The 13052-nt window shown below is 41.0% G+C and overlaps 1 protein-coding gene across 1 annotated transcript; it reads left to right on the top strand.

Moving 5' to 3' along the window:
* The first annotated feature begins 2073 nt into the window (after nt 1-2073).
* Nucleotides 2074-12304, top strand: RFT1 (RFT1 homolog). The gene is made up of 13 exons (XM_058032132.1): nt 2074-2144; nt 2254-2339; nt 2809-2925; nt 4502-4691; nt 5243-5344; nt 6098-6232; nt 7166-7244; nt 7503-7553; nt 8161-8291; nt 9138-9282; nt 9611-9716; nt 10709-10958; nt 11825-12304. The coding sequence occupies exons 1-13, from the start codon at nt 2082-2084 to the stop codon at nt 11987-11989; spliced, it is 1620 nt and encodes a 539-aa protein (XP_057888115.1). The 5' UTR covers nt 2074-2081; the 3' UTR covers nt 11990-12304.
* The last annotated feature ends 748 nt before the right edge of the window (nt 12305-13052 follow it).

Below are 13052 nucleotides of genomic sequence, written 5' to 3'. Positions count from 1 at the left end.
GGGTGTTGGTCTCTCCTCCCAAGCAACAAGCAATAAGATGAGAGCAAAGAGCCTCAAGTTGTGTCAGGGGAGGTTTGGATTGGATATTAGGAAAAATGTATTCAACAAAACCACACTGGAAGAGACTTCTCAGAGGGGTGGTGGAGTCACCATCCCTAGAGGGATTTCAAAACCAATTAGATGTGGTGCTTGGGGGCATGGTTCAGTGGTGGACCTGGCAGGGCTCAGTTACCAGCTGGGCTCTCTGACCTCAAGGGTCCTTCCCAACCTGAACAGTTCTATGGTGCATGCTTCCTGCTCATGAACTGCATTTCTGTTTCCATGTTTAGCTTATCTGTTAGTTTATCATGGGTTTTAATCCCCCCCCAGTTCATCCACCCTTACAGAGATCAGCACAAGCCATAACATAGTGGAAGTATTTTTTAATTTCTGCCATCACCCTTTACTGCCACAAGAGCAAACTCCAGAGTCTGAGGTAGGACAATATTTTAGTTGCTGCTCCATTTGATAACTGGGGAACTGCTTTAAAGGAGAGGGGAATGGCAGTGCTTCATTCCCTTTAGCTGCAATCAGTACTCTTCTATAACTCAAAATCTGTCTCTGCAATTGCTCAATACCAATTAGTTTCTTTTGGCTCTCCCCATTTCCCTATCTTTACAGTGGGAAAAAATCCCATTTTGTTTTGTTTTTCTGGTGTGTTTTTCTTTTGGTGGTTTGTGGATTTTTTAGCATAGGATATACTCCTCTGCCACATACATCTACATCTATACATCATTTCCAGATTACTTAAATAATGTTATTAAGAAAAATGACCAAATGGGGGGGAAAAAGCAACATGGGAAACTTTACTCTGAACATGGAAAGAATAAAGTGGTGGGTGAAATGGCTCAGGGGAGCAGGTTTCATGCAGAAGGCAATTGATGGAGAGGTCGCTGCTTTGCATGAGGTTGAAGAATTTTGGTTGTTTCTCCAGATTCTCTGTAGCTGCTGCTGTTAGACAGGAAAAATCTTAGTTCAACTCTAGCATTGCTAAGAAAAATGTGACCTCTGAACTGGAAGTGCTGTGCTTCTGAAGGGAACGTTCTGTAACATAGAAAGATAGAATCTTTTTATATATCACTGCTTAAACAGTGATCCAAAATAGTCTGGAACTCTCCTGACTTACACTGAGTCCAAAGTCTTGCCTGTTTGGAAGGCTTCAATGCACTGTATTATAAAATCCAATCTGTTGCACTTAAATTGCATCTTGGTATTTGAAGGTGTGTTTGGGGTGGGCTTTATGTGGTGGGTTTTTTTGGGTTGGTTTTGTTGTTGTTTGGTTGGAGGTTTTTGTTTGTTTTTTTGGTTGTGTGTGTTGGGTTTTTGTTTTTCCTTTTTTTCCTGCATAGAACGAAGATCCTTTCCCCTTCCTGCAGTGAATGTTTTCCCTATGTTCTGGTTGTGTTTCTCCTTAGGTCAGAGAAGGCTGGTGGGTTTCCCTTAGTTTAGAAAGGGATTGGTGGAACTCGGAAGCTTTTCCAGCAATCTTTGGGAAGGAGCGCTTGTTGAATGTTACCCCATCTCCTCCCGTGAGCCAGGCTGCAATTCTGGGCTGGCTTCGGAGGAACCGGGGCTGTAGCGCTGCGCCTCACGTTTGGCGGACTGAAGTTCATGGCCATTCGCCCTTAGTGGCGGACGCCACCCTCCGTGCCGTGTCCCCTCAGTGTCCCGCTCTGTCCCCTGGTGTCCTCTCAGGGCTGGGGCGGTGCTGCCGTGTCCCCTCAGGGCAGGGCTGGGGCGGTGCTGCCGTGTCCCCTCAGTGCGGGGCGGCGTCGCTGTGTCCCCTCAGGGCTAGGCTGGGGCGGCGCCACCGTGATCCCTCAGCGCCGGGCCGGGCGGTACCGCCGTGTCCCCTCAGGGCCGGGCCGGGCGGTACCGCTGTGTCCTCTCAGCGCCGGGCCGGGCGGTACCGCTGTGTCCTCTCGGGGCCGGGCCGGGCGGTACCGCCGTGTCCCCTCAGGGCCGGGCCGGGCGGTACCGCCCCGCTGACGGGATCCGGCGCGACGGCGGCCGCGCCACTTCCTGGCGGCGGGAGCGGGGTGATGGCGGCGCAGGACGTGCTGGGCCAGACCGCCCGGCTGGCCTCGTCCAGCGCCCTGCTGCAGGTGCGGGGCCGCCCCTCCCTCCTTCCTCCTCATCCTCCTCCTCCTCCTCTTGCTGCTGCTGCTGCTCGGCGGGGCGCCGCAGGTGCTTCCAGTGCGGCTTCTTTCACAGGTGCTGTTCCGGGTGCTCACCTTCGGGCTGAACGCCTTCACCCTCCGCTACCTGTCCCGGGAGCTCATCGGCGTGGTCAATGTCAGGTGAGGGGGATCAGGGGCACCCGGGAGGGCTGTGGGGCAGAGCTTGTGCTGGGCTGTGCCCTGACGCTGGCGGTGCTGTGCAGTCTGCTCTTGGCCGTGTCGCAGTGTTTGGTCATTTCATGCTTCCCCAGGTCTGTTTTGGCCTGAAACACCGGTAGCACTGCCCTGGTTTTTGTGTTGAAACCATCGGTTTGCTGAGGACAAACTAGATACAATGTGCTTTTCCTATAGGATATACTTTGTATCTTCACATTTGGTCTGTGGCGCGTGTTCTTGCCATTTGAACTGTCACACAAAATGACTTTCTCTCTGCTTTTAGGAGATGATAGTAATTTTAGTTCATATAAGCACGTTTGCACACCTGTCGGAATTTGTGTGTAAAAACTGTGATGCTACTGCATGAGGGATTTACAATTTATAGAAAAGAAATAATTTTTTTTCTTTTTGGTCCTTTTCTCCCCCTTTTTAGGCTGACTCTGCTGTACTCCACAGTTGTCTTCCTTGCCAGGGAGGCGTTTCGCAGAGCTTGTTTGAGTGGGAGTGCCAAGAGAAACTGGACCAAAACAATTAATCTCTTGTGGCTGACGTAAGATACCTTTAAAAGTTTACTTCCTTGAATTTCTTGTGTTTGTCTGGGACCTCACAGAATGAGAGGAAGTGTTTATTTACTGAGGTAATTATTTCAGAAGCCTCAGTTATGTTTCTGATCTAGGACTGATGTAGGAAGCTGCTCAAGTCTGGTGCTTTAGCATTTATGGACCTGATTTCTTGTTGGAGCACATGAGGAAGCTCATTGCCAAAAGTGCCATTTCTTCTGTTGCTTGAGTTTCATTTGGGCCAGAGCTATTGAAGGAAAACCCTGTTGCACAAATATGTAGCCCTTTGTTTTTTCTTCCTCTTCCTGCTCAGTTTTGTGATCTTATTACCTGATGTGCATTTGTGAACTTGCAACATAAATGTTTGGGTAGGAGAGATGCAAAAAGGTGGAAGAAAGAGTTGGAATTAACAACAAGAAGGAAGTAGGGTTGGCTCAGCTGTGCCACTGTTTATAGCAGAACAACTTAAAAGTCCACAGGGCACTGCAACAAGAAGTGACACATTGCAGTGTGATTAGGATAAAGTGGATTTTATGGCTTGTTTCTCCCTCCTGATTCTCTCTGCTGTCTCCCTCTGTCAGCTCTAGCTGCTGTGTAGCTCTGACTGGGCTGGGCTGGGAAGTAAATTTACCTGCCTGATATGGTTGAACACTATCTCTGCATGATAAAATAGGATTTTCCCATTGGGGCACCTGACTTTCCCTTGGAATTGCCCAGCTGTTAACTGATCTGGCCCAGGAGAATGAGGGGTTATGTGTGGTCATCTGCATCCAGGCATAAAGCAGAGGGATTGTCCCTGTCAGGGAGGGGTCTAATACTAATATTTAAAATGTGTTGTTTCTGTTCTCTAAGCTGTACTGTAGTCAGCTTTCTGCTGTGTGATAGCCTTACAAGCAAGCATTAAGTGACAGAGATTACATTGACTGTGTGCATCTTTTTTGTTTTAAACTTTTCCTTGTAGAGAAGCATAACTTCAAATGAAGGTTACCTTCAGTGCAGCATCTGAATATGTCTTAGGAGCTTGATGTCAAATATCTTAGGGGTCTGATAGTGTGAGGGTCAAAGAGCTCTTGCTCCAATGATGTAAAACTTGATGGACTCTGCTAGAAGCTCTGTGTTTCTGAAGCAGTGTCAGCAGAACAGGATGTGCAGGCGGATGTGGGATCAGAATTGTTTGGTCCTAAGGCACAAAAATGTAGATATTTGACCTTAGGATCTGGAGTAGAAAATGGACAACTAAGAAAAATGTTTTCTGTGTCTTGCAGAGTGCCTTAAAGGGTGTTCATTACAAAGGAAAATATTAATTCTTGGTATACTGACTATGAGAATTAATTCCTCAGGGCCTTTTTTGTATAATGATTGTGGCCATGTGTGATATTGTAATCTAATTTTCTTTTTTTCTCCCTTGTTTTGTTTTTATTTGGTTTTTTGTTTTGTTTTGTTTTTGTTTTTTCTTTTGGTTTTTGTTTTGTTTGTTTGTTCCTTTGTTTTTTGTTTTTTTTTTTTTTTTTTTTGTTTCTGCTGAAGTTACATTTCCATTAATTAGTTTTTATGTTAACTTTTTAGAGTGCCTCTTGGTGTCTTTTGGTCTCTTATCTTGGGCTTAGTCTGGCTACACTTGCTTGAAGTACCCGACCCTTCTGTGGTTCCTCACTATCAGGCTGGTGTAGTGGCATTTGGTCTTTCTGCCATTATTGAACTCCTGGGAGAGCCACTCTGGGTTTTAGCACAAGCTCATTTGTTTGTGAGACTCAAGGTTAGTAAAGTCTGTGAGGTGTGTGGATGTGGGGGGGATCTTTGTTGAAGTTACTGACTTAGACCTTTGTATATTCAAGCATCTAAAAACCCCTGTGAGTACTGTTTAGCACTGCATGGCCTGGTTTGTAACATACCCAGCAATTTGTACCCATTAAAGCAAGCAAGTTGGTTTATTTAGACATTATTACCTTCAAGATCCTTAAATCCTGAAACATAGGTTTTGATTGGAGGGAGAGACACACTGCTTCCACAATTCTACATGAAATTTTGAGACTATGAGAGTCTCAAGCAAAATTTTCTCCCTTGTGTCCCGTACAAAGGACTGGGAAAATACAATGGAGGAACTGTGAAATGCTAGACTAGAAAACTTAGAGAGCAATGGCAATCTAAGCTGGCCAGCTCAGCAGAAAGGAACTGCCATAATGTCACACTGACTTTGAACATCTCACATTCCTACATCAATTCTGTGTGTTAAACATATATATTTAAGCTTGTGTATGTGGTTAGGTTGCCAGAAAATAACCCTTCTCTGTTTTGTGTTTCCTAAAGGTAATTGCTGAAAGCCTTTCAGTAGTGTCAAAATGCATTTTGACAGTTACTTTAGTAATCCTTTATCCTCAATGGGGCCTTTACATTTTTTCCTTGGCTCAGGTAAGTTCCCTTTGTTCTCTCTCAGCTGAATTTTAATTTTCCTTTGACATTTAGCCTGCTGACGAACTTTGGGGAGCTGAGAGAAAAAGCTCCTGGGAGGTTTAAGATTTAGAATTTATATTTGGTATTTTCCTGACACTCATTATTGGCTTGGTGCTTTGACATTGAGTTAAAGGGAGGTAGAAGGAAGCACCTTCCCTCTGTGAAGGCACATCTTGCAAATAAGGTTGTGTTATTCTAATCACACAGAACTTTATCAGCCTGTACCACCAACCTGCATAACCTTATCAGAAAGTGCTATTCAAGTGCAGTTAATTCAGGTTAAAACTTTTTCTTGATGACAATGAAGGAGGGATAATTTTTTTCCTTCAGTTCTTGCCCTGGCTGTTGTAGATCACTTGTAATTGATGGAAATTGGAAATGTTCTATGAAATAAGAGGTGTAGGCAGTAGCTGCTCTGTCAGCTTGATTTTTGATTGAGTAATTGCTTTATAATTGGACCTTCAACATTCTATAAATGATGAATAAAGCATGAAAATTAGCAAAGATCTATGATAACCTACAGGTTAAAAAAAGATAAAAGGATCAACACCATTCTTAAGAACTTTTCAAATTCTTACCTAGTTTTAATATTTGGTAGCATAAAAACTACTTACATTTTCTTCTCACTGTATTTTCACCTGGTATATAATTCTGCATTTCTAAGTTAATTTTGTTTCACTGTTTTTCTTCGCTCCTTCCTGATCTTACCAGCTTTTATATGTCAGTGTTCTGGTAATGTGCTATGGAATTTATTTTGTGATGTTTCTGGGATCTCCTGAAGCCACAAAGAAGTCATTTCCAGTTTCTAGAGTGAAAGCTCTATTACCTAGCTTTGTGGAGGATGAGGTAAGTTGTGCAAGTTATTTCTTGATTTTCTTCTTAAAATCTCACATGAGGGCACTTTGAGTGTTGCTTTTAACCTGGGGAGTTAATTGAGTGGTTTTGGGGTTATTTTTGCTCTATAGAAGATATGATAGATTAAGTAAAAAATATTGCATAGAAATTGTGTTTCAAGTTTGTATTAGTAAAATTCTTGTCAGAAAAAAATCATTAAACTTGAACTCTGTGGTTTGGGGTTTGTTGTTGCTGACATGATTTGTGCAAAATGTTAGTAGATATTAACTGCAGGTAGACCCTCTGCACTGTGCAGGGGAATGATCACTGGATCATAACTATCACTGGATCTGAGGCAGAAAACAAACCAGAACCATATAAGAGTGGATTCTTTGGTACTTTGATCTCTGCACAAAATAACCATGGTGTTCCACAGCATCCTAGAGACACTCAAATGTCACTCAAACAAAAATGAAGCCAAGAAAGAAATTAAAAGAGTCATCGGGGAAGACAACACTCTGGATAAGATTTACAGATTGAAAATGTAAAGGTGGTTCTTGGTTGCAAGTGTCTTGGTGGCAAGGACAAGAAGAGCAGTAAATAATTAATATATCCAGTGAGGGTGGAAGTTATATTGGCACCTTAAACACCCTGGATATTTTTTTCCTAACTCTAACCTTGATTGGTATTTTCTGTGGATTGCTCTTATGGGTACTTTGTCTGCAGCAGCAGCACTTTTCAACAAGGGAATCAGTTTTTGCCGGATCAGTGATGTTGGTGCTTGAATTCAGCAATACTTCACATTAGTGGTTAATAACTGTGGCATTGTGGTTTCCTCAGCACTGCAGTTAGAGCTACCCTGCAGTGTTGCAGTGCCTGACTGTTGTCTATTTCTAGTCTGTAATGTCAACCACGTTTGTTACATTTCAGTTTTCTTTTTTGCAGACCTTTGTGAACTGGAAGGAAGCACGCCTGACTTGGAGTTTCTTCAAACAATCCTTCTTGAAACAGATTTTGACTGAGGGTGAGGCTTGACATAGAAGTGTGAGAGAAGAGGGCTCATGAAAACTATTTGCAAAATTGACTTAAAGTTTCAGAAAGCTTGGGTGGGGGGAGATGAGGCACATGAATGCCAACCTGAATGGAGTTTTTGAAGGTTTTCAGAACTAGGTGCTGTCCCATTTGACTTTGTCTCTTGAATACTTGATATTGGAAGTGCCTGAGCAAGTTATTGGGAAGGATTTAGGGGCTTGTTCTGAAGTTCTTTATTTTGAACTTACAGGTGAAAGATATGTGATGACTTTTTTGAACGTGTTAAATTTTGGAGATCAGGGTAAGTGTGATGGTGTTGTGGAATGGTGACAGAGTTTTCTTAGTCACTGCTTTTCATGTGGTTCTGAAAATGATTTAAAGTGTTTGAAGATAGCTTGAAAACCTGAGAATGTTTCAAAGCCTTTGAGCTGCATTTCAGGGAATAATTAATATAAACTTTAATTTAAGATAATAGAATTATAGAGTAGCCTGGGTCAGAAACAACCTTCAAGATTATGTAGTTCCAGCCCCCCTGCCATGGATGTTCATGAGATGTTTATCTTTCTCTTTTCCTGTATCAGTAAATCCTTACATTCCTGTTCTTATTCAGTGAACTTTATCAGGGTCTTCTAAATTGCTCTACAGCAAGAATTTGGAGTGTGGTTTGGTGGTGTTCTAGATTCACTTCTGTCTAGTTGGTGCTTTTGTCTTACTTTTGCCATGAGCAAACCTTAAGCAATTTTAAGCTGTAGTTGCTTGACTGTCAGAATTTTTAGAGAATACTGTTTCCATGTTGCACAAATACCACTTTTTTCTCTTTTTTTGGAGATGTTAAATTAGAATTCATGTTATTACAGACTTGGAATTAAAATACATCTAAAACTCTGAGATTGCTTTTTTTTTTTAAGGTGTCTATGATATTGTGAATAACCTTGGTTCACTGGTGGCCAGGTTTATCTTTTTGCCAATTGAGGAAAGCTTTTATGTATTTTTTGCTAAAGTGTTGGAAAGAGGGAAGACTGTAAAGGATCAGAAGCAGGTATGTTTATTTGGATTAGTTACATGTCAAGTGCTTGATTTTTGTTACAGATAAATTGCATTACAGAAGTATGACAGAAATGTGTGTTTAAATTTGATTGTTGAGGCTGTTAAAATTGAAAAGTGGAGAATAAAACTGTTGAGTCAGACTGGACCAAAATGAAAAGTGAATAGGTTAAAAGCTAATGAAATAGAAATGAAAATATGCAGTAGCATTGTGCTGCCTTGCATCAATAAAGGTAACCTGAGCTGCTCCAAACAGTGTGATGGAAAGCCTACTCTACTGTGTATTTCCAAATATAGTAAGCCATTATTTAAATCATGAAATCTATTAAACAAATGCTATCTGGAAGTACTTTATTTACTTAAACATATCAATAGCTGTTAAATAATGTTTCTGAAGAGTGCAGCTTTGAGAAAAAAAGAATTGGATTTTTCTTGTGTGTTTGGGTTATATGAGGAGGATTAATGAGTAAGAGCTTTGTTCCACAGAGTAATATTCTTGATCACTCATGAGGGTCAGCCTGTAGCAGTCCTGCTAATTGCACATCAGCACACAATTAAATCTTGTGCTTCAGGTTCATGGGGGGCTAAGGGAGGTGTCTGTGTGTATATTTGATATAAAACCTACCTGGTGTGTAGAACTGAAAAAAAGGTGGAATAATAAATCTGTAAAAAGCACCACCAAGTTAAGAGCATGTGTGTGGATAATTAAATAACAAAGGATAAGTTTCACACCTTTTTACATGATGCAAACTGATTTGTTTCTCTGAAGGAGCATTTCTGCACAAGAGTGGTGATTATTACATTGATTTTGGTTCATGTGATTTGCTGTGGTTTTTTTCAGGATGATGTTGCTATGGCTGCAAATGTATTGGAATTGCTGCTGAAACTTGTGCTCCTGATTGGCCTCACCATCACTGTTTTTGGCTATGCCTATTCTCAGCTGGCTCTGGATATTTATGGGGGCTCAATGCTCAGTTCTGGAACAGGTAAAGATTTATAGACCTGCAAAAAATCACCACTCTTTAGAAAAAAAAAAAAACCTACAGCTATTATGAATCTTTTATAAATCAGCAGTTTAGGTTTTTTCCTTTGAAACTGCTATCGAAATCTGTGATTTAGCTCATCAGAATCCTTTGTGTTACTTATTTGTGTTCTTGTCAAGAAATCTAGACATGAAACTTGCTCAAATGAACTTATGTTTCCATTATTAATATTAACATTGCAAATTCTATCTCTTAGCATCACTGCCTGTAAAAACAAAGTGCTTTGATAAAAGAAATCATTAACTATTTCTCTTTTTAATGTGTTTTTTAGGTCCAGATCTCCTGCGGTGTTACTCGTTGTATGTCCTGTTTCTTGCTGTCAATGGGGTAACAGAATGTTTTACATTTGCCTTAATGTGCAAAGAGGAAGTGGACAGGTAGGAAACAGTGTCTCCAAAATGTTCCTGTGAATTTATTTGTGCTGACCTTAAAAAGGACCTGGTGCTTTTGCACAAAGTAATATCCTGCCCCATAGAAAAGCAACTCCTTGCTAGGCTGTGTCCATTTAGATTTAGATGTAGGTTTAGCAAAAGTTGAAAAGTTTGGATAAAAAAGGTCAGAAACTAAGAAATAAAGATTGTTAATTTAGCTTTAGGCACATCACTAACTGGTAAAGGAATTTAAATGTCTGTTTTCTGCACAGATGAGCTCGAAGTTATACTTTTTAAGACAAATACTTGACTCATTAAAAGTTTGCAACTATTGACATTTTTCATGTACAGGTACTGGACATACACTTAGGAATGATCCAAGCTGTGGGTGTGAATCCAGGGGTTTACAGCTTTGTAGGAGGTTGGACTAGGTGACCTCTGAGAGCCCTTACAGCCTGAATTATTTCCTGGCTCTGTGTTTAGACTGTCAATAATGTGGCCCTTTCAAATTAATTTCTTTTTCACAATCAAAATGGGAGCTTTTTTGACTCAGTAAGGACTGCTTTCACCACCCCTTTAAAATGTGCACTCATTTTCCAAGTCACTGTTTATAACAGAAATGAAATAAAGTGTTGATTTGTTCTTGAGCAGTCATTTTCTTTAATATATTTCTAACATAAAATAGCAAAAAGTGCACAAGTTTTTACATTACTAATAATTGTTATTAAATTTTATTTTCTGCAATGAGTGCACAACTGATTAGTGTAATAGAATTTCATTCACATAATGTAGTTCTTGGTTTATTTTGGTTGATGTATTTTCTATTCTTTTAAATGATTTTTTTTATCCTCTCATTTCTCAAGTTTATTTTCACTAGAAGACGGTAAGAGAAATTCTGTTACTGATGTTAGAAAATAAAAGATCATTAGTAAATGAATGCTGGAACTGCATGCATTGTCAAATTATTTCTTCTTTTTGTTTTTTTTTTTTTTTTCTAGGTACAATTTTGTTATGCTGGCCTTGTCTTTCATATTTCTGTGCATCTCTTATTTCCTGACCCACTGGTATGGCAGTGTGGGCTTTATCCTTGCCAACTGCTTCAACATGGGCATCAGAATAGCTCACAGCACCCACTACATCCATCACTACTTCAGAGAGAGCAGCCACAGACCCCTCTCAGGCCTGCTGCCCTCCCCAGCTCTGCTGCTGGTTTACACCCTCAGTGCTGGGGTCACTGCTTTCTCAGAGGTGAGCTCCTTCCTCCCTGCTCTCACTGACCATGCTGCTGGCAGCTGCCTTTTGTGTCCACAAAAAGGGGTGTGCCATCAGGAAAAGAGGCTTTTGAGGGTAGGATGGGAGATTTGCATTACAGAAAGGCAGGATATGTTGTTAAGAGATTTTTTTTTTTGTATTAATGTTTTTCTGCCACCTGTACAAGGTGGATCTGAAAAGTAAAATAAAATGTAACACATTTCTGCTGTGTGTAGTTAACCCATGTTCGTTCTTATTAATAATGGAAATTTTGCACTGGCACCAAGAAATTGGCATTAAAAATTCTGTAATAAAAACAAGTAATAACCAAAGCTAGAAGAAAACCAAAAATTGCTAAGAGCACATTTAACACGTTTATTCAGTACAAGATGCTAATTGTGCAGGCTGATTATTAAGGGGATTGGAGCTTTTCAATGTACAAAAATTTGACAGCTTGAAAATCCATTATGCCTGAGAAAGGAGAATTTTATATTTTGGAGTGGGAGATTTCCAGTTTTGTTAGAAAATAGCCTGATATGTTGCTGTTCAGTAGCAGACTTGCCTGATAGCACCAGCAGGGTTTTATGTCATTGCAGTTAACACATTTTGCATGCCAGATAACAGCAGCTTCCTCATTTAGCAGATATCTACTGAATGGTTCTTTTTTGCTGAACTTAAGGAAGCAAATGTTGTGACTGCTGAAGGTGATTTATTGTAGGGTCAGTGCACGTGCACAGCCGCGCTTGGCTTGATGGTGACGTTGTCGTGTTGGACAGAGGTGTTGGACCTCATTTCTTGTTGTGACAGTAAATGCACTTTGTGCTGACTGGTTTTCCTGCCATGCCTTGTTTTCTCTGTTGTAGGTGTGGTTCTGCTGTGACAAGGGCTGGATGGCCAGGCTGATCCACATCAGCACGGGTGCCCTGTGCCTTGCGGGCACCCTGGTGACGATGTTCTGCACAGAGACCAAGCTCATCCACTTTGTCAGGAGCCAGTTCCTCTCCCGCTATCTGAAGAAAGGAACATGACCTGCTCCTGTGCAGAGCAGTTCTTGTATGTGCTTGCAGTAAAGGGCTGTGTTTTTTTCCATGAGATCTGTATGGAAAAAAGGTTTCCACATGTATTTGGAAGCATTGATAAGGGAGTGGCAATGTTGACAACTGCCACTGCATGGATATTATTTTGTCTTCTGAACTGGTCAGTACAGCAAAAGAGAGGTGAATAATTTTCTCTTTGTGGATCATTCTTGTCTAAGCTTTTCTTCAAGCAGCTTCTGAAGACCTCAGCTGACCCCCTGACACAACCTGGTTGACAGACTCTGTGTAGAGGGCTCCCCTTCCTGCCACTGGGCAGTGTGGGAAGGCCTGATGTGGTTTAGAGGGCTCTTATTTGGCATGGGTGCTGCTTAAGTAGGGAGATGGTCAGGGGAAAAAACCTCCAACCAACCAATGAATGCCATAAAACAACAGCAGTGTGAGTGTTGTGGAGCAGAACACAGTGTGGTGCAGGGGGATTGAGCTGTCACTGTTTGAAGTGCAAAGTGGGGAACAGAAGGTCCTGGCGTTTACAAGTAAATTAATGGAACACACAGCGTGTGTCCCTGCTGGCTCTGTGAGATTATTTCATTCAGCAGATCCTTCATGTCTGAGGGCATTGATTAACTTGTCAGAAATACCCTGAAGCCTTAGCTGGAAGAGGTTTTGGGCATTGTCTGCAGAAGGTGTTGAGTACAATCACTGATGGTGCAGTTCATAAGGTTACTCATAAAACTTCTTAGTTTCATTCCATTGTTTTTGGGTTTGTCTGAGATTTTAAACGCCAGCATGAACAAATTTATCTCAAGAAAAATTATTTTGTCTGTACAACTGAATGTTAAATATATTTAATAAGATTTTTTTACAAGGAATTATGCGTATCAAAGATGTCTTCATTGGATAGTAAATACTTCCTTTTGTTCCAATGTTTTCATCATATTTTGTTTCTTTACTTGTTCAATCTCAACCACTGTATTGCTTTTTTTTAATTGATGAAAATTTGACATTCAGAAGTTCTAAAATTCCATGTAAGGCTGCTGGTTTAGGTGTACTGATG

The sequence above is a fragment of the Melospiza georgiana genome, chromosome 11 (assembly GCF_028018845.1).
Source record: "Melospiza georgiana isolate bMelGeo1 chromosome 11, bMelGeo1.pri, whole genome shotgun sequence".
In the NCBI taxonomy this organism is placed as follows: Eukaryota; Metazoa; Chordata; class Aves; order Passeriformes; family Passerellidae; genus Melospiza; species Melospiza georgiana.
The sequence above is the reverse complement of the archived record's forward strand: the minus strand, read 5'-3'. Positions and strand labels throughout refer to the sequence as shown.